This window comes from Candida theae, mitochondrion (genome assembly GCF_024610275.1).
Source record: "Candida theae strain G-17 mitochondrion, complete genome".
Classification (NCBI taxonomy): domain Eukaryota; kingdom Fungi; phylum Ascomycota; class Pichiomycetes; order Serinales; family Debaryomycetaceae; genus Lodderomyces; species Lodderomyces theae.
This window is the reverse complement of record NC_022169.1, coordinates 1-26234: the sequence shown is the minus strand read 5'-3', so window position 1 is coordinate 26234 and position 26234 is coordinate 1. Positions and strand designations below refer to the sequence as shown.

The window sequence follows — 26234 nt, the reverse complement described above, 5'->3', positions numbered from 1 at the left end:
TAGGGATTGATTATTTACCTAGATATTATCAATTATAATAAACGATAATACATGGATATTATATTTAATAAAGATATCGATATTAATAATATATAGACTAGATAAGAGATTAAGATATATGCAAACATAAATATAAATATATTTATCCTTATCTTTATCTTATCCTTTTATTCCCTCTTATACTTTATTATCTTTATTATCTATTATTATTACCTTCTTAATCGTAGATTATGATAATAATAATTATATGAAGATATTCCCCTTCCTCCCCTTTACCAGAGATTGACCATATAAATTCTTATCTCATTCATATTTATTTTATCTTTTATTGTTTATTTTTCTTTATTTATTATATCTTCATTATTTAGTAAACCCTTATTCTCATTCAACTCTTATAGAGTTTCATTCGAATATGGTAGGGTTTACCCTTATATATATAATTATATGAAGTAAAATAAATCTAATATAGAAGTATTAGATAGATATATAACTAATAAACCTTATCATAGATATAGTAAAATAATGAAATATATCTATAATTATAGATAAGTTATAGGGATTGATTATTTACCTAGATATTATCAATTATAATAAACGATAATACATGGATATTATATTTAATAAAGATATCGATATTAATAATATATAGACTAGATAAGAGATTAAGATATATGCAAACATAAATATAAATATATTTATCCTTATCTTTATCTTATCCTTTTATTCCCTCTTATACTTTATTATCTTTATTATCTATTATTATTACCTTCTTAATCGTAGATTATGATAATAATAATTATATGAAGATAAGGAAAAGAAAAATGAAAACATATCCCAATAATATTACTTAGAAAAATAAAGAAATATATATCCTTAGATATTAGAATATATAAATTAGTAATATTTATGAAATATATCATTAAATATAAATATTATAATATATCTATCATTTTCATATATTATAAAAATAAAAATATTTAAAAGAATAATTAAGGGGGTGGGGGTACCTCCGGTGGTCCCTCCGGGAGGGTCTCTCTATCCTACCTCTCCTATATTCATATTATATTATAATAATATTATCTTATTATATATATTTAATTTAACTATATAAATTCATATATATAAATAATAATAGATATATATATAAATATTATATATTATATTATATTATATATAAATAAATATATAGTAAATTAACTAATATTACTAATAATAAATAAGAAATAATAAGAATAGAATATCTCTGAGAATAGATCTCTAAAAAGAGATAAAATAAAAGAATATATATATATATTAATGTAATTCAACTGAATCTTTAATATATCCAGATAATAAGATACTAAATACATAAGCTTGAATAATGGCAATACCAAATTCAAGTATTGTAATAGCAACAACAGCTAAAATAGGAATAATACCACTAACAAAACCTAATAATGAAGAAGACATTAAACTAATGATTAAAGAACCAAGAATTAACATAAGTAAGTGACCAGAAAGGATATTAGCACCAAGACGAAGACCTAATGAAATAGCACGAGAAGCATAAGATAAGGCTTCGATTAAAACTAATACAGGAACTAAAGGTAAAGGAGTACCGCTAGGAACGAATAAAGCGAAGAAACCTCAACCATGTAAATATAAACCTAAAACAACATTACCAATTCAAAGAGCTAATGAGAAAGAAACAACAGCAACTAATTGTGCAGAAATAGCAAATGAATAAGGAATCATAGAAATTAAGTTAGCAATTAAAATAAAGTTAAAAATAGTAAAGATTAATGGGAAATAATATCCACCTTTACGTCCGATTTGTCCATTAACTAAATTAAGTATAGTATCATATATAGCTATAACAGATACACCTCAACGAGATGATCCTAAAAAGTTATTACGAATAATAGAACTATAAAAAACAATAATGAAAGAAACAATAATTAAATATAATGTATAATTAGTTATACTAAATGTTAAATTATCTGTAATTAATAATAATGGTTTAAGTTCAAATTGATCTAGTGGAGAATAAAACATAATTATATTAAAATATAAGGCCTTTGATAAACACGGCAAAGAAAGGAAAATCTAAAAAAGATAAAAGAGATAAAAGATTAATATATAGTTATATTAAACTATAATTTAATAATAATATTACGTGCAATTAATAAACGTAAAATATTAGGTAATAAGTAAGTAGCAACAAAATATAATAATAATGAAATAGCTAAAATACCACCAGTTAATAAATTCATAAAGTAAAAAGGTACTAATTGAGGCATATTTATAATTTATATAATATGATATATAGATATAAATCTATAATTTAAATTATCAGATTGGAAGGACTTGAACCCTCAAAATCCTACACCCAATGTAGGCTCGATAACCAATTACGAGACAATCTGTAAAAGAATACATATTTATAGCCTTATTAAATGTAATATCAACATCTTTTATTTAACGATAATGTTAAAGGACTTATATATGTATAACACTATGTAGGGAATTGAACCCTAATTAATCAAGCTGCAATTGATCATCTATACCAATAGTCATAGCGAAAGATATATTAGAATATCAATATAAAACCTACATATACATATATATATATATAATTATATAATAATAAAATAATTTATATATATAATAATAATATATATAATTATATACGATAGACGTGATTCGAACACGCACTGAAGCATTGGAAGTGCCAGAGTCTACCATTAACCTACTATCGTATATATACCTACCTATAAAAAGAAGAATAAATATAATATATTTAAGAATATACCAACATTAATATATGTTAATGCTCTACTAATACCAGTAGATCCTAATACTTTTAATAATCCATTATCAATATAAGTATTTAAATAACCTCCAAAGATTAAAGTTTTACGTATAATAACATTATTTAATAATTGATCATAATAGATTTTATTATTAAAGTAATTATATACAGTAGATGGTCTTACTTTATAAGCATATTCATATATATATACTAATATTAATGATAATGATAATCCTAATATTAATGGTAATAATTTGATATATCATGGTAATGTAAATTCAGTTTCTATAAAACTATTATTTGCTGGTAATGTCATAGCATAATGTCCTATAACATTATCTCTATTAAATCCAATAAATATACTATAGATAACTAATATTATCATAGGTATTAACATACGTATATTTTCATGTATATGTTGATATGTAGCTTTATTACTATTAGGGTTATTATAGAATGTTAAATATAATACTCTTATAGAATATAAACTAGTAAGAGTAGCAGATCCAACAGCCATATAATATAATATATATCCACTAAATGTGTATGTACCATATAATGATTCTATAATTATATCTTTAGAATAATATCCAGTTAAACCAGGAATAGCCATTAAAGATAATGAAGCAATTAAAATAGCAGTATAACTAAATGGTAAATAATTAACTAAACCACCATATTTACGCATATCTTGTGTTTCAGAGATATAACTATGAATAACAGAACCAGCTCCCATAAATAATAAAGCTTTAAAGAAAGCATGACAATATAAATGATAAATAGCTAAATCATATGAACTTATACCTATAGCTAATACCATTATACTTAATTGTGACATAGTTGATAAAGCAATAACTTTTTTAATATCATTAGTTACTATAGCTATTAATCCACTAACTAAAGTAGTTACACCACCTAATCAACAAATACCTATTAATAATGATGGAGCATATTCTAATATAAAATATGATCTTACTAATACATATACTCCAGCACATACCATAGTAGCAGCATGTAATAAAGCACTAACAGGAGTAGGACCTTCCATAGCTTGAAGTAATCAAGCATGAAGTCCTAATTGAGCACTTTTAGCAGTAGCAGCTAATAATAATAATAAACTTAAAATATTTAATATTAAAGTATTAGTATAAGGAGCAGCTAATGATAAAGTATCAAAATCAACAGCATGGAAATAACTTAAGAATATACCTAAAGCTAACATAAAGAATGTATCACCCATACGATTTAATAATATAGCTGATAATGCAGCTTTCATAGCAGCAATTCTAGTAGATCAGAATGAGATTAATAAATAAGAAATAACACCAACAAATTCTCAACCAATAAACATCATAATATAATTATCACTTACAACTAAAATAGTCATAAATATAGCAAATACACTTAATATAATATAAAAAGTATTACGATTAGGATCATGACTCATATATTCAATAGCATATAAAAGAACACATAAAGTAACGATACCAACAGGAATCATAACAGTCATAGCTAAAGAATCAAGAGATAAACCATAAGGAATAATAATATCACCGATATTTAATCAATTACCAAGATGAATAGAGATTGGCTCTTCTCAAATATAATAGAAATATTGGAACATTAAATAGTATGACTAACTTTCCCTCTTAATCTATAATATGAAACTAATATACTTAAACCAATAGCAGATTCAGCACCAGCTAAAATAATAATAACTATACTAAATATAGTACCATAGATATCATCATATACACTACCCATATATATTAATTTAACTGTAACAGTTAATAATAATATTTCAATAGCTATTAATAAAGTAATTAGATTATTTTGACTTATATAAAATAATAATAATATTGAAATAAGTGCTAACATTTTTGTTTTATTTAATTATTTAATTTATATACATGTTTATATGTATATAAGTATTTTAACTAATATTACTTAATTATATAACTATTATATTCAATAATATTATAAAATATTTAACCACAACGAGATTCGAACTCGTATAACGACTACGAAGAAGTCATATCATAACCTTTAGATCATATGGTCAATGTTATAATTATTTGTCCTATATAGGAATTGAACCTATGGTCTTTCGATTACAAAACGAACGCTTTACGGCTAAGCTAATAAGACAAAGAAAGGGCAACTACTGAGACTCGAACTCAGATATATCATTCCACATACGAAGGTTTTACCTTTAAACTATAGCTACCTTAATATTCTTATATATATAAGAATATATGGGATAGGACTGAATCGAACAGTCGTAGCCTTAAGCATTATAGCTACAATATAACTCTAATTACCAACATTAGAACTATCCCATTAGACAATATACATATATATATATATAAATATATATTATAGACAATATTGAGATATTATGTAGGTTATCATCGCTATACGATAATTACCAACATTAAAACTATCCCAGAAATCATAAATTAAATATATAATATAAAAATATCTTGTCAATATATGTTCATATTATATTAGTGATTCCAATTAGGCATTATCTACATTAGAACTATCCCATTAGATAATATAAAAATATATTTATTATAATATTATTTATATTAATATTGTATTTATTACGATTAAAAGGACTCGAACCTTTACGGCATAACGCCCAAACATTTTAAGTGTTTTATGTCTACCATTTCATCATAATCGCTTATAAAAATACTCACCTATAAGGTATATAATATAAAAGAATATATATATATATTAAAAATTTATGATCCTCATCAGTATACAATAATATAGATGAATAATCAAATAACATCTAATACGTGTAAATATAAGATAGTTGTTTCAGCACCAACATGTGAAGTATTAGTGAAATCATAATTATAAACTCTTCAAGTACAGATTATTAACATTATAGTTAACATAATCATATGTAATCCATGTAAACCAGTTAATGAATAGAAAGTTGAACCATAAACACCATCAGTAATAGTAAATCCAGCATATCTATATTCTAAGAATTGGAATACAACAAATAAAGCAATTAATAAAGTACTATAAATAAAACCATATAATGTATTAGTTCTATTACCATTAATTAATGCATGATGTGCATATGTTATAGTAACCCCAGAAGCTAATAAAATAATAGTATTTAATAAAGGTAATTCAGCAGGTGATATAACATCAATACCAACAGGAGGTCAGCTCATACCTAAATCCATAGTAGGGTTAACAGCTGAATGTAAATAAGCTCAGAATAAAGAAGCAAAGATTAATATTTCACTTACTACAAATAATAAGAAACCTTGGTTAAGACCACGTTTAACAGCAATAGTATGATCTCCTAAATATGTACTTTCAGCAATAATATCTTTAAATCATAAAGTCATACTATATAATACAGTTATTGTACTTAATATTATATAAAAATTATTAGCCATATATCCGTGTGCATTTAATCCAATTGATAATGCTAAATCCATTAAACTAAATGATGTAAATATTGGTCATGGTGATGGTCCAACTAAGTGGAAAGGATGTAATTGTAAATATCCTCTAACATTATTAGTCATTTTTAATATTTAATATTTATACATTAAGTATATATGAGTAGGAATGATTGGAATTGAACCAATATATTTAACTTAAAAGGATAAAGTCTTGACCTTTAGACGACATTCCCTTTATTTATGCCTTCGTTGAGATTTGAACTCAGATAGACCGCGCTTCAAGCGATTGCTTTAACCATTAAGCTACAAAGGCATAATTAACAAGGGCAAATAGAATTGAACTATTATACAATGTGTTGAAGACATCTGCTTTACCATTAAGCTATACCCTTATATTTTATATTAATTTTATTATATTTTATATAGTTATACATATTTTAATGCCAATATAAGGTTAATGAGTCGTAATGGATTCGAACCATTAACTAAGACGTGTAAGATCTACGATTTACCATTAATCTAACAACTCAAAAGAAATATATATGCCCTATTAGGAATCGAACCTAAATTGTTATATTAGAAGTATAATGTTTTACCTTTAAACTATAAAGCATATAATATATAAATAAATATATAGATATATAAAATATCTCACCTATTAAGTAGGTATATATAATGCCTCATTCAATATAGATAATATAATACATATTAAAAATAATAATGTTTATTAAAAATAAGAATAATCATAATTAATAGTTCTTAAAATGGAAATGATTATATATCTCAAAAATGGGATAATATATATATATATAATTATATAAAAGAATAATTATAATAAGATTATTGCATCTAATGTATATATTAATACAGGTATAAATATAGCAACAGCGAATAAAATAGGTAAGAATATCATTCAACATAAATGAATTAATCTATCATATCTAACTCTAGGTAAAGTAGCTCTAATTCAGATATAAGTATAAGCAAATATATTAGCTTTTAATGCTAAAATAATACCTGTACCACCACCAAAGAATAAGATAGCTGTTAAAGTAGATAAGAATAAAATAGAGGCATATTCAGATAAGAAGAATAAAACAAATATAGATGAAGAATATTCAGTCATATGTCCTGAAACTAATTCAGATTCTGCTTCTACTTCATCCATAGGTGGTCTAGCTGTTTCTGCTACACATCCTATATATCATATTATTGATAAAGGTAATAAAGGAATACCGATTCATATAGATTCTTGTAATTCAACATATTTACTTAAATTCATAGTACCAGCTAATAAAATACAAATAAGAATAATAGTAGTTAAAATAAGTTCATAACTAATTAATTGAGCAGTGGCACGGATACTACCTAGTAAAGAGTATTTACTATTACCAGATCAACCAGCTAATAAAGGACCGAAAACACCAACACTACTAATAGCTAACATAAGAATGAAACCATAATTACTATCATAAATAGTAACACCAGGAGCGAAAGGAATAATACTTCAACATAATAATGAAGAAATAAGAGCAATCATAGGACTAATAAATAAAATAAATTTATCAGCATGAGTTGGAGTAATAATTTCTTTTAGTAATAATTTAGCTGCATCTGCTATAGCCATTAAAACACCTAAATAACCTACAGCATTAGGACCTGTACGTCTTTGCATATAAGCCATAGTTTTACGTTCAGCAACAGTTAAGAAAGCAACAGCTAATAAAACACTAAGGAACATAATTAATAATTCAATATATTGCATTATTTAGTAATAGCAATAGCCCCTATAACAGAAAGAATTAAAATTAAACCAATAAGAATCATAGGAATAGCATATTCAGTATATAATAAAGAACCAACAGTAGTTAATTCTAAATCTCAATCTAATAAACCATTAAAAGGATATGCAATATTAACATTTTCAACAATACCATAAGTTTCATATGATAAATCTAATGGTATTAAACATATAAGTAATATAGTAAATATTAAAGGATGTATAGTTCCTTTATAATTATATTCTATATTTAATAATGATAATATAAATAAAAATAATATAGCTATAGCACCAACATAAATAAGTACATATAATATACCCATAAGTACAAATCCATTAGAATATAAACTAATAGCTGCACTTACAAATAATGCTATTAAACATACAATTGATTGTACTGGCGATAATAATCCTATAGCTAATATACTACTAATACCGCTAATTAAAAACATATTTAATAATATATATATAATTGATTATATCTTAATATATAAGATATATGAAATATTTTAATATATTTCTCAATTAATCATAGTTTATACATTCTCGTTAATAAAGATTTTATTTTCTTTATACGTTTTAAACTAGAATCGAACTAGTATCAATACATTAACAGTGTACTGCTTTAACCGTTAAGCTATTAAAACAAGAAAAAGAAGAAAATGAAAGAAATATATCTATAAGAGAATAAATAAGAGTAAATATTACTATATAGTAATATATAAGGGTTTAATTGATTAATAATTAATAATATTATTATAAGAAATATAATATCTTTTAGATATTAAACAGCGTATAATAATAAGAAAGAGATCATTAAACAGAATAAACCACAAGCCTCACTTAAGGCGAAACCTAAGATAGCTTGAGGGAATAATGTACTTCTTAATGAAGGGTTACGTGAAGTTCCGTTAATTAAAGCTACGAAAACTAAAGCGATACCGATAGCAGCACCACCTAAACCTAAAGTAGCAATACTTGCACCAATGTATTTAGCAGCTAAAGCGATTTGCATAATATTTATATAGATATATTTTAGTATTAACAATGTTTTAGCCCAATAAGAATCGAACTTATATTTACCGATTATCAATCAGTCTCTTTAACCATTAAGATATGGGCTATAAAAATAAAAGAATAGATAATATTAATATAAATCCCGAGCAAGTTCCCTTACTCGAACTGTATTTCAACTTATAGCATATCATATGCTCATTAATACACGTAAGCGTATTAAGACATTATCTATGCTATTGATGAGTGATTAGTGCGAAATATATGTATAGTTCACCATAGCACTCTAGTCTATGATTACTAGCAATTCCTTTTTTATATAGTCGAGTTTCAGACTATAATCCAATTAAAAGAAAATTATCATAATATCTTATATTTTATATTATATTTATGTTTATATATAATGTCCATCAAAGATGGGATCATATATTATATATATATAATTATATAAGAGATAGTAGTACACCTGTAGCCCTACTCATAAGGGTCATGATGATTAGTCTTTAGCCTCTACTTCCTATATCTTATCAGATATACATCATCATAAGATCGAGGGTTTTGTTCATTAAATAACTTAATAAGATACCACAAAGCATGAACTGACGACAACAATGTAACGCCTGTATAAATTATCCTAAGATAAAATATATTCAAGAGTAGGTAAGGTTTTAGGGGTATTGTCCAATTAAACAGTATACTCCACTGCATATATATATAACCGTCTAATGTCTTGCATTTCATTCTTGCGAACGTACTAGTCTGGCGGTATACTTAAAGCCTTCGCTTATCTATTTTATAGTATACATAGTTCACAGCTATAATTAAATGGGTACCGAATCCATGTCACTACTATAGCTTTCATCCCTCAGTGTCATTTTATTTTATGTATATTCTATGCTGTCTTATAACTATCATAGTATTTTATCCCTAAAGTTATATTTCATTATACAATTAATAAAATCTATATTTTAAACCTACGGATCCTTTAGGCCAATGTAGATTAATGCTTGCCCTTGTTGTCTAACCGCGACGGCTGGCACAACATTTGGTCAGGACTAATTCTTTATGTCAATCATTCTTTAACATAAATATGAAATTTATTAATAATTTTATAAATACATTATATATATTTATTTTTATTATATTTCTTATAGATAGCATGATCAACCGTTAGGTCATTGTCAATAATTCCCCACTGCTGCTACTAATAGTAGTTGGTTTAATACCAATGTGATCGTTGTGACTTCCATCACCGATTATAGGTCAACGGCTAGTTCATTAACTAATACCTTCATCTATTAAGATATATTTCTATATCTATTTTACTCACCTTATCACTCTTATATTATAAGAATTTGCATGTGTAACGCTTCTATATAGCATTTTATCCGAATCAACATCATGTTCATGACGTATAACTATATGTTGAACTACTCAGAATTGAACTGAGACCAATCCATTATGAGTGGATCGCTCTACCATTGAGCTATAGTTCATTTGTGTATATTTGCAATAGATAGACTCGAACTATCATAATAAAAGCATGAATCTTATATGTTACCAATTACATTATATTGCTTTTATCTTATATATATATTTCAAATATATATCTCCTTTCTTATTATTATATTATATAATTTACTTTTAAATGAATATATATAATAATTTTGGTATTGATCATATCATATTTGCTATTCCATTTGGATATAATCCATATCATATAGTTGGTATAATTAATGATATTAATAATACACTCTCTCTAAATGTACAATCATGTGTTAATGATATATATGGTGTTTTTATACCTCCAGTTAATCTATTTGTTACTTTTAACATATATGATGCTGATAATAATACTGATATTAATGCTAATGCTCCTAATACTGGTACACGATTTAATGCACCTGCTAATGATAATAATTCACCTATAAAGTTAACTGATAATGGTGTTCCTATATTACAAAAACTTAATATTATTAAATATATAGCTAATATAGGCATATATGTTAATAAACCTTGATAATAATAAATTAATCTATTATGATATCTATCATATAAAATACCTCCAACTATAATAAATAAAGCTGGTGATACAAAACCATGAGCTATTGATAATATTAAACTTCCACTTATACCTATTATGTTATTTGACATTATACCTAATATACATACAGCCATATGTGATATTGAACTATATGCTACTATTACTTTAAGATCTGTTTGTCTTAATGTTATTATTGATGTATATATTATTGTTATTACACATATCATATATACTACTGGTGTATATAATGTTGATGCATCTGATAATGTTGGTAATATTAAACGTATTATTGCATATACTGCTAATTTTAATATTACACCTGCTAATAACATAGATCCAGCTAATGGACTTTCAGAATGAACAACAGGTAATCATGTATGTACAGGAACTAATGGTGTTTTAACCATAATACCTATAGAAATACCTAAAAATAAAATACATTGTAAATCTAATGATAAAACTAATAAACTTACAGCTTGATAATCAGTATTACCTATTAATACCTCATATACAGCTATAGCTATTAACATAAATAATGATGATAATAATGTATATATTAATATATAATCTGCTGCTTTCTCTCTATTATTAGCTCCATATAATCCTATTAATATAAATAATGGTGCTAATGAAGCTTCAAAATAAATATAGAAAGATAACATATCTTGACACATAAAATTAATTAATAATATTATACCTAAATTAAATACTAATTCATAATATAATGTTGATTTTATATTATTTCAATTTGATATTATTGATAATGGTAATAAATATGCTGTTAATAATATAAATATATCTGCTATTCCATCAGTTGTATAATATATATCTAACTCATTTCAATCATATAAAGTAGGTATAACTATTAATATACTAGCTATTAATATTATAGATTTATTTATACCTTTAAATGTTCTACTTATTACTGATGTAGTTGATGAAATTATAAAATAAATTAAAGTCATTTTTTCTATTTTTCCTCTTTTAGAGGTTTCTTGATATATGTTTGTGTGTATGATCAAAGGGACTTGAACCCTTAATTAATTAGACCTAAACTAATCGCGTATACCAATTCCGCCATAATCATATATATATATATATATACGGATGCAACGTGATTCGAACACGTGGGTTTACACCTTGATAGCTCAAATATCACACCTTAAACCGCTCAGTCATACATCCTAAATATATTAATTATATATACATGGTATATATGATTCCTCATCTTTGATAAGGTATTATATTAATATATTATATATATATATATATTTATACTCTCCTATATGGTTTATTAAGTATAATATTATTAAATATAATTAATATATTACTTTTAAGATAGGAATAAATATATATAAAAAGAATAATTATACCCTTTCAATTAAGATAGGTAATTCAGAGTAAGTATGATAGTGTGCAGGTTTAGATAATATTAATTCTAAATCAGAATCACGTGTTTCTCTTGTATTATTAGATTCTAAATAATCTGGTGTTACTGCTTCTTCACGTGCTATGTTTTCACCTTCAGTTAATTGAACTAATACACTATATAATCCTAATACTACAGATAGAACTGACATAACTGATCCTCATGAACTTACCATATTTCATCCTAAGAATGCATCAGGATATTCTGGTATACGACGAGGCATACCATTAAGACCTAAGAAATGCATAGGTAAGAATACTAAGTTAACAGCAATGAATAATAATCAGAAGTGTGCTTCAGCTAATACTTTATTATAGTTTAATCCAAACATAGCATATCCTCAGTAATAATATCCAGCAATTAAGCTAAATAAAGCTCCCATAGATAATACATAATGGAAGTGACCTACTGTATAATAAGTATCATGGAAAGCTACATCAATTGAAGCATTAGATAACATAACTCCTGTTAAACCACCTACAGTGAATAAGAATAAGAAACCTAATGCAAATAACATAGGAACTGCTAATCTTAATTCACCACCGTATAATGTTGCTAATCATGAGAATATTTTAATACCTGTTGGCACTGCAATAACCATTGTTGCACTTGTAAAGTAAGCTCTACTATCAATATCAAGGCCTACTACGTACATATGATGACTTCATACTAAAAATCCTAATAAACCAATACTAGCGATAGCATAAATCATACCAGTATGTCCAAAAATTTCTTTTTTACTATAAGTAGAAATAACGTGTGATATTATACCAAATCCTGGTATAATTATAATATACACTTCAGGGTGTCCAAAGAATCCAAACCTTAATATAAATTTGTTATCTATAAATATTTTATAACAAATAATATAATAATAATATAATTTAATTATATTTTTATTATTACATTAGTACTACTTATTTCACTCTAGTAGTATATATCTCATATTTTCTATATATGACCTAATATAAACATAATTATGTTATTATTCTCCACCCTTAAAGAATTAATATATATATTAGAGGTTCCGACTGTACATTAAGCTATTTAATATAACCCATTATAGAGGCAGTCTGTAGCGACCATATATATATAATATAAATATATATATATATATATAACCGACGGTCTAAATTAAGAGAAATTGTTAACCGTACCTATAATGTTGCTATTGTAAAACAATAACTAGGGGAATTTACTAAATAATAAATATAAATCATATATATATGTTATATATATTATATAGTAATAAATGGTATATTTAATCTATTAAATAGATATATAAATATTCAGTAATTAAAGTCTTATAAAATTATAATATAGAACATTTGCTTTAATACTTCTAATAACTTGCGTTAAACCATTCCCTTTATTTCAATACTTTGGCTTTAGATTTATTAATAGTCTTACATAACTCCCGTAATATAATTCTATTTTCAGGAACAAGATGCTCTTTTTTCCCTATACTATTTAATACTTTTTTAAAAGCAATAAGACTATCACCTTTGATAGTTTTTAAAGGAAAATTATCAAAATAAAATAATATTTTATTACAATTTTTATAACCATTAATACGTATTTCTCAATAATTATTTTCATAATGAGGATAAACTTCACCTAGTTTTACTCCAATTGCTTTATTAAATAAAGATAATATATGTTCTAAAACATATTTATTACAAAGATGTTTTTGAGTAAGAATATATCTTACTCTATAAGCATGAGGACTATTATTTAATATAGATGCAGTAAAACATCCTTCAGCATCAGTAAATCCTGATAATCAATAATCTTTTAAAGTAGGTAATATTACATATTCTTTAATATTAATAATTTTTAAATTATTTCTTAATAAATCAATGTTTAATTCAGCTATAAATTTAATAAATATAAAAAGTCTCATAGGTAATACTAAATTACCATTAAATATTAAACATATTAAATATTTATGTTTAAAATTAGTAATAGATCAATATAAAGTTTTATTCTTATTAGAATGAATACCTATATTTCCCATACCTAAATTACTTTGTATATATTCTAAAATATTTCTATCTTTCATTGATTGTATTATTTTAATAGTTCTAGCTTCTTGACCCATAATAAAAGAACCATCACCTTCAAAGAAACCTATAAATCATTGTAAAAAATCTTTTGAAGGTAATTTATTATTAGGATAATATCTATTATATTCAGAATAAAATTCTTTAAAATCAAAAGATTTATCTATAATAATAACATTGTTATCATTTAAGAGGTATATAAGACCATAAATTATACATATTATATAAAATAAATGTTCATAAAGGATCGGATCTCCCCCAGCAGCTACTTCATAGAATCCTGTGTTAAAGTTACGGTCCATTAATAATAATGTAACACCAGCTGTTAATACAGGTAATGATAATAATAATAATATAGCTGTAAAGAATATAGCTCAAACATATAAAGGCATATCGATCATATGTACACCTATACTACGCATGTTTAAAGTAGTAACAATAAAGTTAATAGCACCTAATAAAGATGAAATACTTGTTAAGTGTAATGCGAAGATAGCTAAGTCTACTGAAGGACCTGAATGAGCACTTATTGATGATAATGGTGGATATACGGTTCATCCCGTACCAGCTCCTGATTCAATTAATATAGAACCAATGATACATACTAAAGCAGGAGGTAAACATCAGAAACTAATATTATTTAATCTTGCAAATGCCATATCTACTGCTCCAATCATTATTGGTAAAAAGAAATTTCCAAATGCTCCAATTAATACTGGCATAACAAATAAAAAAATCATAGCAATAGCATGTCCAGTTACCAGAACGTTGTAAACCTGACGATTTTCGTGTAAGAATTGATCACCAGGTCCAGATAATTCTAATCTAATAATAACAGACATGGCAGTAGCAACCATAGCACTAATCATACCATAGATAAGATATAAAATACCAATATCTTTATGTGATGTACTAAATAATCATCGTGTTGTATATGACATATATAAAATATGTACTTATAATTTATATATTATATATTTTAACTAATATTCTAATAAGAATATCTTAATATCTCACCTATTCTAAATTAGAATTATATATAATATAAGAATATATATAAGATATATATAAGAAATAAAAAAATATATATTATTATTTAATAATAAAGGTGACATGATTTGAAAAAGTTATAAATGATATTAATATTAATATATGGATACTCATAAATTATATATACATGGTATATATAAGACTTATGTTATATTTAGGATAAATTAGTTTGGCATATGCCGATCCTAGCTATAAATAGTATATATAAAAGTATGTGAATTGAAACATCTTAGTAACATATGTAAAAACCAATAGGGTTAACAGTAGTATCGGTGAGAGAATCTGTTATTGTATACAAGTAATACTTAGAAGTATGAATAAAGTAGTATCTACTACTAATACATAAACTATAACATAAAGTTAAAAGTACTGTAAAGGAAAGAGTTAAAGTATCAAATTATATATTAATTAATAAATATATATAAGAGATATAATGAAATATATTAATAAAGAGCAACTATAGTATAGTGTACCTCTTGTATAATGGGTCAGTGAGTTATTTTTATAAGCGAAATATATAATTATATATAACAAGATATAGTTTATAGGAATAGACCCGAAAGCACATGATCTATATATGTATAGATATATATTAAAATAATATATGATCAAATAGGTAGATGTAGCAATATCTTCTAAAGATATGTGTATAGTAGTGAAAGGCAAAACTGATGTGCAGATAGCTGGTTATCTACGAAATATATGTTAGTATAGCCCTTATTAAAGCATACACCTTGGTAAAGCACTTAATACCATATGGGAATAAATTTATTTACTATATGTATTAAACCTCTGAACAGGAGTGATATGACAAATAAGGAGTCAGACTTATTGCGATAAGGTAATAGGTCGAAAAGGGAATAACCTAGACTATTAAATGAAGGTCCCAAATCCTCATTAAGTGAATACAATCCTATGGGTAGATAAATACCCCTTTATATCCCTTATAGGGATTATTTTGATCAGACAATTAGTCAGTGGGTTTGATAATAATCACCTGTTAAAGAACATGTAAAAATGCACTAATAGAATTTATATTATATTATAATATATAAATCAAAAGATAGGAACAAATATACGGGTCTAAATGTAGGAACCGAATAATAGATATAATATGAAATGTATTATATAGTAGTAGATTATATAGTGATAAGAACTATAAAGACAATGCTGACTTGAGTAACGATAGGTAATTAAGGATTACCCCTACAAAACATAAGGTTTAACTATAAATTAACGGTATCTAAGTATATATATGAAGATATATATATGATGATTGATAGTACAGGAAAATGTAATAACCGTACCGCAGTCCGACCCAGGTGTGTAAATGATTATAATAAATAATCATAATATTATTAAATAAAATAATATTGAGTAGGAATGGGTGAAGTATCATAAATGAACTCGGCAAATAAGGCAAGGCCTGAATAGTACGACTGTTTACCAAAAACACAGCTTACTGCAAATAGGAAACTATCGGTATAGTAAGTGATATCTGTCCGGTGTAAGTTAGATAAATAAATAATTGACTTATAAACGACGGTCTTATCATGAGGATCTGAAAGTAGCAAAATTCATTGGCATATAATTGGTGTCCCGCATGAATGATTATACGATACTATAGCTGTATCTATGGTATACCCAGTGAAATAGTAATCGCAGTGAAGATACTGTGTAGTCATAGATTGACAAAAAGACCCTATGCAGCTTTACTATATTCTTATACTGTTATATCTATAAATATTTAAATTAAATATTTTCATTAATATGTTTATTTATTTATATATATAACTAACCTTTTATAAGGTACCATATAAGATGGTTAGTTTCGATGGGGCGTCGGCATCACAAAACATAACTGATGTGTCTAAATGATATTTTTATATTCCCTTATATTTTATTACTTTTTAGTTTTAATTTATAAGGCCATTATCTTTTTAAGATTATAATAGAATAAATAAGTACAGATACACTAGTAGGCAACTAGTATAAATTAATATAATATTATATATATCAAATAATATATAATTAATTTTATGAATAAGGATAATAACATAACTGTGCTATGATAATGACACATACTTGTGGAATTAGTACTTAAGTATAGTATATTGAACAGGCAATATCATTAGAATTGAGTGTCGATTACGGATTAAAGTTACGCTAGGGATATTAAGTTGTCCCCGTATATCGTGAGATATACTTAATTAATAGGGTTAATTACAAAAATATCTTATATTTATAAGACAATTTGTAGCGAAGTATATATTAGTATTTATAAATATATAAACGTTCAACGACTAAAAGATGAGTTTACTAACAATAATTCTTTCAAGAAAGCCCTACACCTAATTTATAATAAATTAAAATAAAAATAACAATAATTAAATAAAACAATGAAATACATATCTAAATCAAAAGTCCGTAATATAGGACCAAATAGTAATTTATTAAGAGCTTATAAAACTCAATTTACTAATTTAACTTCATATCAATATGAAGCTTTAATAGGTCATTTATTAGGAGATGCTAATATTTATACACGTAATAATGGTAAAACTCATGGTATTAAATTTGAATGAGGTGAAAAAAGTAAAGATTATATTTTTCATGTATATGATATATTTGGTGATTTTATATTAAAAGAACCTCATTTATATTCTAGATTAAATAAAAATGGTAATCTACAGAAAACATGACGTATGGAAACATATCAAGATGTCATATTTAATGATATAGGTTCTTTATTTTTACTTAATAATAAGAAAAAAATAATTAGAAGTAATTTGATCATTAATCATTTAACTCCTATTAGTTTAGCTTATTGATATATGGATGATGGAGGTAGAAATTATTATAAAGGTAAACGTTCATTAACAGATCATTCTTTAACATTAAATACTCAAGGGTTTACAGTTGAAGAAGTTAAAATGTTAATTAAAGAATTAAATTTAAAATATGAATTTAATACTACTTTATCTTTTAATAAGAAAAAACCTACTATATATATACCTGATCATAATTATGATTTATTTTTTAACTTAATTAATCCTTGAATAATTGATCATTTTAGGTATAAATTACCAAAACTTAATAAATAGATTTATTCAATTTATTCATTTTATATTTTTTATTTATTTTAATTTTAGGTGATGACATAGTCTAATCTATATAGTGATATATAGATATATATATTAAATAATATATATGATAATAATTAATGAACAGGGTAATATCGCTAGAGAGTTGATATCGTCAGCGATGTTTGCCACCTCGATGTCGTCTAGACTTATCCTATTGGTCGTAGAAGCTAATAAGGGTACGACTGTTCGTCGTTTAAAAAGTTACTTGAGATGGGTTAATTACGACGTGAGTCAGTAATGATTTTATCATCTATGACGTTAATAGTAATATGTAATTATATGTGTACGAAAGGATTATATAATATAGTTCAATGGTGAAGAGCAATTGATTCTTAGCTAAAACTATAAAGGATAAATATTGATAGCTTATAAAATATTAAGCCTTACATATTCACTATATAAACATTAAAGATAATAATGTAATAGTAATATATCTATGCTTTATTTATTAATAAAGAGGATATAATAAACTAATAAATTTAATCATTTATAATAACAAATCATGTCATATTCTTATGGGATTATAGATTAATTGGTAAATCTTACGCTTTGCATGCGTATGTTATCGGTTCAATTCCGATTGATTCCAGATATATGTGATATTTTATTAATTTAAATTATGATTAGATTAGACGTGCCAACACCTTGAGCAATAAGATTTCAAGACTCCGCTACACCAAATAGTGAGGGTATTCATGAATTATATGACCATATTATGTATTATCTTACATTAATATTAGGTTTAGTTTCATATTTATTATATGTTATTATTAAAGATTTTAAAAATAATAAATTTGCATATAAATATATTAGACATGGACAAACTATTGAAATTGTTTGAACTTTATTCCCTGCTGTTATATTATTATTAATTGCTTTCCCTAGTTTTATTTTATTATATTTATGTGATGAAGTTTTAACTCCAGCTATGACTATTAAAGTTATAGGTTTACAATGATATTGAAAATATGAATATTCAGACTTTGTAAGCGAAACAGGAGAATCTATTGAATTTGAGTCATATATTATTCCTGATGATTTATTAGAAGAAGGACAACTTAGATTATTAGATACTGATACATCTATTGTTGTTCCTGTTGATACACACATTAGATTTGTTGTTACTGCTAATGACGTTATTCATTGTTTCACTATACCTTCATTAGGTATTAAAATTGATGCTACACCTGGTCGTTTAAACCAAGTTAGTGCTTTAATCCAACGTACTGGTGTTTATTATGGACAATGTTCAGAATTATGCGGTGTAAACCATGCATTAATGCCGATAAAATTAGAGTGTGTTTCAATTAGTGACTTCATTGAATGATTATCAGAAGCTGCTGAATAATATGTATATATTCTTTTATTATTTAATTTATAATTAAATATAGGAGATAATATATATTATTATTATTTATAACAAAATAAAAATTAAGTTTTATATGATAATCTTTTATATCTTTTTTGAATATTATATTTATATATAAATATGCCTATACGTAAAAGTAATACTTATTTATCTTTAGTAAATAGCTATCTTATCGATAGCCCACAACCTAGTTCTATCAACTATTGATGAAATGTTGGTTCTTTATTAGGTTTATGTTTAGTTATTCAAATTGCCAGTGGTATATTCTTGGCAATGCATTACTCTTCAAATATCGAATTAGCCTTTAATTCTGTTGAGCATATCATGCGTGATGTTAATGCTGGTTGATTAATTCGTTATATTCATGCTAATGGAGCTAGTTTCTTCTTTATTTGTATGTATTTACATATTGGTAAAGCTTTATACTATGGTAGTTACAAACGTCCTAGAGTTATGTTATGAGTTATTGGTGTTATTATCTTTGTATTAACTATGGCAACTGCATTTATGGGTTATTGTTTAGTATATGGTCAAATGTCCCATTGAGGTAGTATAATTGCCTTAAATATATTAATATTATATATAATTTATATTACACAAATTAATAAGGTTAAATATCCTATTAAATTAAATATTACTAATAGAAATCAAGTTACTAATTTTTATAGTCCTTTAAATATAGATATGATTAGTATTATATATGGTTCTTTGTTAGGAAATGGTCATGCTGAAAGACGTTCTGGTGGTAAAGCTACTAGAATTTGTTTTTATCAAGAATCTAGTAATGAAGAATATTTATTATATTTACATAGTTTAATAGCTAATTTAGGTTATTGTAATACTACAATTCCTAAGATATCTACTAAATTAAAAAAGAATGGTAAAATAAGAAAAGTTATTAGATTTACTACTTGATCTTATCATCAATTTAATCACATTCATTCTAAATGATATATACCTAATCCTCAACCTATTAAAGGAATAAGTAATTATATTAAAATATTACCTAAGGATTTAGAATTATATCTAACTCCTTTAGCTCTTGCTATCTGAATTATGGATGATGGGGGTAAAGTTGGTAATGCTATAAAATTAAGTACTAATAATTTTACTTATGATGAATTATTATTCTTAACTAGTATACTTAAAAATAAATATAATCTTACTTGTTCTCTACAGTCTACTGGTGCTGAATCTCAATATTCTATATATATATGAGTTGAATCTATGCCTGATTTAGTAAAGATAGTAAAACCTTATATAGTACCATGTATGAAATATAAATTTGGAAATCATATATAATATTTATTATAATATTAATATATAGTATATGTTATATAAATAAATGTAATTTTTAACAAGAAATTTATTGTTTAATATATGCAACATAATTGAAAATCGGTCAAAATTATTTGTTAAGTAACAAGACCATGGGTAAGTTAAATTATCCCTACAGAGTGGTTCAATTATGGGTATCTGTAATGATACTTAATGTGCACTCGGATATAATAAACTATATAGATATATAGTTTCACAAGGCTTATTTATATAATAAAATCAATAGTTTTATTATAAATATTTATTATTTTTATTTATTATATATTATATAATTTTAAGATTAATTAAGTTTATATATATATATATAAATATTAAATTAAATAAGTACATGATATAATTTATATTAACAAATATAATATATTTATATTATATTGAGTTTAACTCATATAAATTATATTTTTATATTGGCTACTGTTATTACAAACTTATTATCTGCTATACCTTTCATTGGTAAAGATATTGTTCCATTCATTTGAGGTGGTTTCAGTGTAAGTAACCCTACAATACAAAGATTCTTTGCTCTTCATTTCTTATTACCTTTCATTTTAGCTGCTTTAGTATGTATGCACTTAATGGCATTACACGTTAATGGATCATCTAACCCATTGGGTATTACTGGAAATGTTGATAGATTACCTATGCATCCTTACTTTATCTTTAAAGATTTAGTTACTGTATTTGTATTCTTATTAATATTTAGTTTATTTGTATTCTATTCACCTAATACTTTAGGTCATCCTGATAACTATATCCCTGGTAACCCATTAGTTACACCTCCTTCTATTGTTCCTGAGTGATATTTATTACCTTTCTATGCTATCTTACGTAGTATTCCTGATAAATTAGGTGGTGTTATAGCTATGTTCGGTGCTATTTTAATTTTACTTACTTTACCTTATACAGATAGATCATTTATCCGTGGTAACAGTTTCAAAGTATTATCTAAATTTATGTTCTTCTTATTCTTATTTAACTTTATCTTATTAGGTAACTTAGGTCAATTACATGTTGAAGTTCCTTATATTGAATTAGGACAATACGCTACTGCATTCTATTTTGCTTACTATTTATTAATTGTTCCTGCTATATCATCAGCAGAAAACATATTATACTATATTGGTACAAAGAAATAATTATTCTTTTTATTATATAAACCTTATATATATAGGAGAGTTTAATATCTCTCTAATATATTATATATTTTCATGAATTGTTGACTAATCGGCAAGTCCCCTAGATTTGGGCTAGGTCATACACGTTCGAATCGTGTCAGTTCAATTTCTTATATATATATTTCTATATGTACTACTAGCTTAATGGTAAAGCCTTTTAATGTCACTAAAAGAGATGTCAGTTCGAGCCTGATGTAGTACGTTGGTCAATTTTACTTATTGGTACAGTTAGGCTATTTGCTATATAGTCCCTTTTTAGGATCAGTGTTCGATTCACTGATTGGCCGTTATATATTTATATATATATATATATATTTCTCTTATAATATATTTCTATTTTTTTGACACATAGTATAATGGTAATACATATTACTACGGATAATAATATAAGGGTTCGATTCCCTTTGTGTCTTATGCTATTTTCTATAGTTATTATTTTACTTATATATATCGCTTTTAACCATGCTAATATTTATCATATAAATAGATTAGCATCATTAGGATTACTATATGTCCTATATCTAGCTTATAATAGTTTAGATTTAAGATATAGTTTATATACTGTATATAATGATTGATTTAAACTTAATGATACTAATATTCCTTTAGTTTATCTTCAAATTCTTTTAGTTATTTTCTTATTAATATATACTACAGTTAAACAACGTTATGATATATCATCAATATGAATATATTTATTAATAATAATTAATTTAATAGGGTTAATTTTATTCCCTATGGTTAATGATTTATTATTATTATATATTATAATTGAATTACAAAGTTACTCTTTATATATTATTACTGGTGTACATCATAAATCTTATAATGCTACTAGAGGTAGTATGTTATATTTTGTAACTGGTGGTATAGCATCTATTGGTATATTATTATCCTCATATTTTGTATATAATACTGTTGGTAGTTGTAATATTACTGATATTACTAATTATTATGCTATACATAATGCAAGTAGTTTATTTGATAGTTTAGATATTTTAGTATTAGCTTTAATATTTAAAATGGGATTAGCTCCTTTACATTCATGAAGTATAGCTGTATATAATTATGCACCTACTTATATAACTGGATATATCTCAATAGTTGCAAAAGTATCAATATTATCATGAATTTATACTAATTCTAATTTAATACATTCTGATTTATTAATAATAGTATTCTATTTATCTATTATAATAGCTGCTTATAAACCATTATTCCAAGTTAATTTTAAAACTATATTAGCATATAGTGGTATATTAAATTTTGGATATTTATTATTACCTGTATGTATACAAGATCCATCATATTATATATATATTATACAATATGTTATTACACATATATTAATATTCTTATGTTTATTAACTAGTAATCAATTTATTACTAAACCTAATAGTCAATGATCACCTATTGTTAATGTTAACCAATTAGTAATACCTAACAAATTATTATCCCTTTGTTTAATATTATGTTTCTTCTCATTAATTGGTATTCCTCCACTACCTGGATTTTATGGTAAATTCTATATCATTCAAAGTTTAATTAAATATAACTTTACTGTTGAAGCTATATCTATTGTTATTTTTAGTGTTATAGCTACTTATTATTATGCATATGTAATAAAACAATTAGCTACTAATTTAATGATACCTTATAATTTACCTATTAATAAATCATTAGCATTAATTATTAGTATATTATTAGTATTCTTTATTACTTATTTCGTTTATATATTTAACTTATTAGATGTGATTACTATTATATTATCATAATGTTTACTGCTTATCTTATTTTATGTCCTATTGTTGCTATTGCTTTAGTTGGATTAAACTGATTATTAGCTACTAGTAATTCTTATATTGAAAAAGATGGTCCTTTTGAATGTGGTTTCACTTCATTCCAACAATCTAGATCCGCTTTTAGCGTTGCCTTTATTCTTGTTGCTATCTTATTCCTTCCTTTTGATTTAGAAATTTCTTCTATTTTACCATATGTTATTAGTCCTTATACTAATGGTGTATATGGTTTAGTTGTTCTTGTTATTTTCTTAATTCTTTTAATTGTTGCTTTCGTTGTTGAAATTCAATTAAAAGCTTTACAATTAAATCGTAAATATACTAATGATTTACCTCATACTGAATTATATGATATTAATATTAAAGATTAATTAATCTTAATTTCTATCTCATTTATATTTATTCTTTTATATATAATTATATATATTATTAAATATTATATATTTTGTAATATATACACATATTATGTTATTTTTCATCATTTATAATTTTTATTATATACTTTCTATTTCATATAAATCTTTATTCATTATTTTGTAATATTAATTAATATACATTTTATATATGTATTCTTATTATTTCTTATTTATTATTAGTAATATTAGTTAATTTACTATATATTTATTTATATATAATATAATATAATATATAATATTTATATATATATCTATTATTATTTATATATATGAATTTATATAGTTAAATTAAATATATATAATAAGATAATATTATTATAATATAATATGAATATAGGAGAGGTAGGATAGAGAGACCCTCCCGGAGGGACCACCGGAGGTACCCCCACCCCCTTAATTATTCTTTTAAATATTTTTATTTTTATAATATATGAAAATGATAGATATATTATAATATTTATATTTAATGATATATTTCATAAATATTACTAATTTATATATTCTAATATCTAAGGATATATATTTCTTTATTTTTCTAAGTAATATTATTGGGATATGTTTTCATTTTTCTTTTCCTTATCTTCATATAATTATTATTATCATAATCTACGATTAAGAAGGTAATAATAATAGATAATAAAGATAATAAAGTATAAGAGGGAATAAAAGGATAAGATAAAGATAAGGATAAATATATTTATATTTATGTTTGCATATATCTTAATCTCTTATCTAGTCTATATATTATTAATATCGATATCTTTATTAAATATAATATCCATGTATTATCGTTTATTATAATTGATAATATCTAGGTAAATAATCAATCCCTATAACTTATCTATAATTATAGATATATTTCATTATTTTACTATATCTATGATAAGGTTTATTAGTTATATATCTATCTAATACTTCTATATTAGATTTATTTTACTTCATATAATTATATATATAAGGGTAAACCCTACCATATTCGAATGAAACTCTATAAGAGTTGAATGAGAATAAGGGTTTACTAAATAATGAAGATATAATAAATAAAGAAAAATAAACAATAAAAGATAAAATAAATATGAATGAGATAAGAATTTATATGGTCAATCTCTGGTAAAGGGGAGGAAGGGGAATATCTTCATATAATTATTATTATCATAATCTACGATTAAGAAGGTAATAATAATAGATAATAAAGATAATAAAGTATAAGAGGGAATAAAAGGATAAGATAAAGATAAGGATAAATATATTTATATTTATGTTTGCATATATCTTAATCTCTTATCTAGTCTATATATTATTAATATCGATATCTTTATTAAATATAATATCCATGTATTATCGTTTATTATAATTGATAATATCTAGGTAAATAATCAATCCCTA

General features: G+C 24.3%; 17 protein-coding genes and 26 non-coding genes, besides 6 other annotated features; 12 read left to right on the top strand and 31 right to left on the bottom strand. All coding sequences in view use genetic code 4, as the record gives it.

Annotated features, from left to right (window-relative positions):
- Nucleotides 1-256: a tandem repeat.
- Nucleotides 257-809: a tandem repeat.
- Nucleotides 810-1235: an inverted repeat.
- Nucleotides 1236-1293: 58 nt separating this feature from the next.
- Nucleotides 1294-2034, bottom strand: atp6 (ATP synthase F0 subunit 6). Its single transcript has one exon. It carries the CDS (start codon nucleotides 2032-2034, stop codon nucleotides 1294-1296), a length of 741 nt encoding a protein of 246 aa, YP_008475167.1.
- Nucleotides 2035-2132: 98 nt separating this feature from the next.
- atp8 (ATP synthase F0 subunit 8) lies at nucleotides 2133-2279 on the bottom strand. The gene has a single exon. It carries the CDS (start codon nucleotides 2277-2279, stop codon nucleotides 2133-2135), a length of 147 nt encoding a protein of 48 aa, YP_008475166.1.
- Nucleotides 2280-2331: 52 nt separating this feature from the next.
- On the bottom strand, nucleotides 2332-2405 carry trnP(ugg). The gene has a single exon. It is a non-coding gene; the product is annotated as a tRNA-Pro (tRNA).
- Nucleotides 2406-2491: 86 nt separating this feature from the next.
- trnC(gca) lies at nucleotides 2492-2560 on the bottom strand. Its single transcript has one exon. It is a non-coding gene; the product is annotated as a tRNA-Cys (tRNA).
- Nucleotides 2561-2667: 107 nt separating this feature from the next.
- trnG(ucc) lies at nucleotides 2668-2738 on the bottom strand. The gene has a single exon. It is a non-coding gene; the product is annotated as a tRNA-Gly (tRNA).
- A 12-nt stretch (nucleotides 2739-2750) lies between these two features.
- nad5 (NADH dehydrogenase subunit 5) lies at nucleotides 2751-4415 on the bottom strand. The gene has a single exon. It carries the CDS (start codon nucleotides 4413-4415, stop codon nucleotides 2751-2753), a length of 1665 nt encoding a protein of 554 aa, YP_008475165.1.
- On the bottom strand, nucleotides 4415-4669 carry nad4L (NADH dehydrogenase subunit 4L). Its single transcript has one exon. The coding sequence runs from the start codon at nucleotides 4667-4669 to the stop codon at nucleotides 4415-4417; it is 255 nt and encodes an 84-aa protein (YP_008475164.1).
- Nucleotides 4670-4780: 111 nt separating this feature from the next.
- trnE(uuc) lies at nucleotides 4781-4852 on the bottom strand. The gene has a single exon. It is a non-coding gene; the product is annotated as a tRNA-Glu (tRNA).
- Nucleotides 4853-4867: 15 nt separating this feature from the next.
- Nucleotides 4868-4939, bottom strand: trnT(ugu). The gene has a single exon. It is a non-coding gene; the product is annotated as a tRNA-Thr (tRNA).
- An 8-nt stretch (nucleotides 4940-4947) lies between these two features.
- trnH(gug) lies at nucleotides 4948-5019 on the bottom strand. The gene has a single exon. It is a non-coding gene; the product is annotated as a tRNA-His (tRNA).
- A 28-nt stretch (nucleotides 5020-5047) lies between these two features.
- Nucleotides 5048-5130, bottom strand: trnY(gua). The gene has a single exon. It is a non-coding gene; the product is annotated as a tRNA-Tyr (tRNA).
- A 268-nt stretch (nucleotides 5131-5398) lies between these two features.
- On the bottom strand, nucleotides 5399-5480 carry trnL(uaa). The gene has a single exon. It is a non-coding gene; the product is annotated as a tRNA-Leu (tRNA).
- A 61-nt stretch (nucleotides 5481-5541) lies between these two features.
- Nucleotides 5542-6351, bottom strand: cox3 (cytochrome c oxidase subunit 3). The gene has a single exon. It carries the CDS (start codon nucleotides 6349-6351, stop codon nucleotides 5542-5544), a length of 810 nt encoding a protein of 269 aa, YP_008475163.1.
- A 38-nt stretch (nucleotides 6352-6389) lies between these two features.
- Nucleotides 6390-6461, bottom strand: trnK(uuu). The gene has a single exon. It is a non-coding gene; the product is annotated as a tRNA-Lys (tRNA).
- An 8-nt stretch (nucleotides 6462-6469) lies between these two features.
- On the bottom strand, nucleotides 6470-6541 carry trnF(gaa). Its single transcript has one exon. It is a non-coding gene; the product is annotated as a tRNA-Phe (tRNA).
- Nucleotides 6542-6549: 8 nt separating this feature from the next.
- trnW(uca) lies at nucleotides 6550-6620 on the bottom strand. Its single transcript has one exon. It is a non-coding gene; the product is annotated as a tRNA-Trp (tRNA).
- Nucleotides 6621-6686: 66 nt separating this feature from the next.
- Nucleotides 6687-6757, bottom strand: trnV(uac). The gene has a single exon. It is a non-coding gene; the product is annotated as a tRNA-Val (tRNA).
- A 13-nt stretch (nucleotides 6758-6770) lies between these two features.
- trnR(ucu) lies at nucleotides 6771-6841 on the bottom strand. The gene has a single exon. It is a non-coding gene; the product is annotated as a tRNA-Arg (tRNA).
- Nucleotides 6842-7057: 216 nt separating this feature from the next.
- Nucleotides 7058-7993, bottom strand: nad1 (NADH dehydrogenase subunit 1). The gene has a single exon. The coding sequence runs from the start codon at nucleotides 7991-7993 to the stop codon at nucleotides 7058-7060; it is 936 nt and encodes a 311-aa protein (YP_008475162.1).
- Nucleotides 7993-8460, bottom strand: nad6 (NADH dehydrogenase subunit 6). The gene has a single exon. It carries the CDS (start codon nucleotides 8458-8460, stop codon nucleotides 7993-7995), a length of 468 nt encoding a protein of 155 aa, YP_008475161.1.
- Nucleotides 8461-8583: 123 nt separating this feature from the next.
- Nucleotides 8584-8655, bottom strand: trnN(guu). Its single transcript has one exon. It is a non-coding gene; the product is annotated as a tRNA-Asn (tRNA).
- Nucleotides 8656-8792: 137 nt separating this feature from the next.
- Nucleotides 8793-9023, bottom strand: atp9 (ATP synthase F0 subunit 9). Its single transcript has one exon. It carries the CDS (start codon nucleotides 9021-9023, stop codon nucleotides 8793-8795), a length of 231 nt encoding a protein of 76 aa, YP_008475160.1.
- Nucleotides 9024-9060: 37 nt separating this feature from the next.
- On the bottom strand, nucleotides 9061-9132 carry trnI(gau). Its single transcript has one exon. It is a non-coding gene; the product is annotated as a tRNA-Ile (tRNA).
- On the bottom strand, nucleotides 9133-10447 carry rns. Its single transcript has one exon. It is a non-coding gene; the product is annotated as a small subunit ribosomal RNA (ribosomal RNA).
- Nucleotides 10448-10518, bottom strand: trnM(cau). Its single transcript has one exon. It is a non-coding gene; the product is annotated as a tRNA-Met (tRNA).
- An 11-nt stretch (nucleotides 10519-10529) lies between these two features.
- Nucleotides 10530-10601, bottom strand: trnM(cau). The gene has a single exon. It is a non-coding gene; the product is annotated as a tRNA-Met (tRNA).
- A 65-nt stretch (nucleotides 10602-10666) lies between these two features.
- nad4 (NADH dehydrogenase subunit 4) lies at nucleotides 10667-12031 on the bottom strand. Its single transcript has one exon. The coding sequence runs from the start codon at nucleotides 12029-12031 to the stop codon at nucleotides 10667-10669; it is 1365 nt and encodes a 454-aa protein (YP_008475159.1).
- Nucleotides 12032-12079: 48 nt separating this feature from the next.
- trnL(uag) lies at nucleotides 12080-12153 on the bottom strand. The gene has a single exon. It is a non-coding gene; the product is annotated as a tRNA-Leu (tRNA).
- A 17-nt stretch (nucleotides 12154-12170) lies between these two features.
- trnS(uga) lies at nucleotides 12171-12251 on the bottom strand. The gene has a single exon. It is a non-coding gene; the product is annotated as a tRNA-Ser (tRNA).
- Nucleotides 12252-12433: 182 nt separating this feature from the next.
- Nucleotides 12434-15499, bottom strand: cox1 (cytochrome c oxidase subunit 1). One transcript has 2 exons: nucleotides 14785-15499; nucleotides 12434-13314 (listed from the first exon to the last, which is right to left on the bottom strand). The coding sequence occupies exons 1-2, from the start codon at nucleotides 15497-15499 to the stop codon at nucleotides 12434-12436; spliced, it is 1596 nt and encodes a 531-aa protein (YP_008475157.1).
- cox1-I1 (hypothetical protein) lies at nucleotides 13865-14782 on the bottom strand. The gene has a single exon. It carries the CDS (start codon nucleotides 14780-14782, stop codon nucleotides 13865-13867), a length of 918 nt encoding a protein of 305 aa, YP_008475158.1.
- A 163-nt stretch (nucleotides 15500-15662) lies between the features above and the next one.
- Nucleotides 15663-19271, top strand: rnl. One transcript has 2 exons: nucleotides 15663-17782; nucleotides 18835-19271. It is a non-coding gene; the product is annotated as a large subunit ribosomal RNA (ribosomal RNA).
- rnl-i1 (hypothetical protein) lies at nucleotides 18008-18712 on the top strand. The gene has a single exon. It carries the CDS (start codon nucleotides 18008-18010, stop codon nucleotides 18710-18712), a length of 705 nt encoding a protein of 234 aa, YP_008475156.1.
- Nucleotides 19272-19343, top strand: trnA(ugc). The gene has a single exon. It is a non-coding gene; the product is annotated as a tRNA-Ala (tRNA).
- A 30-nt stretch (nucleotides 19344-19373) lies between these two features.
- Nucleotides 19374-20102, top strand: cox2 (cytochrome c oxidase subunit 2). Its single transcript has one exon. The coding sequence runs from the start codon at nucleotides 19374-19376 to the stop codon at nucleotides 20100-20102; it is 729 nt and encodes a 242-aa protein (YP_008475155.1).
- Nucleotides 20103-20243: 141 nt separating this feature from the next.
- cob (apocytochrome b) lies at nucleotides 20244-22594 on the top strand. One transcript has 2 exons: nucleotides 20244-20672; nucleotides 21869-22594. Exons 1-2 carry the CDS (start codon nucleotides 20244-20246, stop codon nucleotides 22592-22594), a joined length of 1155 nt encoding a protein of 384 aa, YP_008475153.1.
- cob-I1 (hypothetical protein) lies at nucleotides 20673-21425 on the top strand (the record flags this gene model as incomplete). The annotated part of the gene is made up of 1 exon: nucleotides 20673-21425. A coding segment is annotated over one exon (753 nt), but the record flags the coding sequence as incomplete, so codon positions are not given.
- Nucleotides 22595-22667: 73 nt separating the features above from the next.
- trnQ(uug) lies at nucleotides 22668-22739 on the top strand. The gene has a single exon. It is a non-coding gene; the product is annotated as a tRNA-Gln (tRNA).
- A 24-nt stretch (nucleotides 22740-22763) lies between these two features.
- trnD(guc) lies at nucleotides 22764-22835 on the top strand. The gene has a single exon. It is a non-coding gene; the product is annotated as a tRNA-Asp (tRNA).
- Nucleotides 22836-22837: 2 nt separating this feature from the next.
- Nucleotides 22838-22920, top strand: trnS(gcu). The gene has a single exon. It is a non-coding gene; the product is annotated as a tRNA-Ser (tRNA).
- Nucleotides 22921-22975: 55 nt separating this feature from the next.
- On the top strand, nucleotides 22976-23046 carry trnR(acg). Its single transcript has one exon. It is a non-coding gene; the product is annotated as a tRNA-Arg (tRNA).
- nad2 (NADH dehydrogenase subunit 2) lies at nucleotides 23047-24408 on the top strand. The gene has a single exon. It carries the CDS (start codon nucleotides 23047-23049, stop codon nucleotides 24406-24408), a length of 1362 nt encoding a protein of 453 aa, YP_008475152.1.
- Nucleotides 24408-24803, top strand: nad3 (NADH dehydrogenase subunit 3). Its single transcript has one exon. It carries the CDS (start codon nucleotides 24408-24410, stop codon nucleotides 24801-24803), a length of 396 nt encoding a protein of 131 aa, YP_008475151.1.
- A 196-nt stretch (nucleotides 24804-24999) lies between these two features.
- Nucleotides 25000-25425: an inverted repeat.
- Nucleotides 25426-25978: a tandem repeat.
- Nucleotides 25979-26234: a tandem repeat.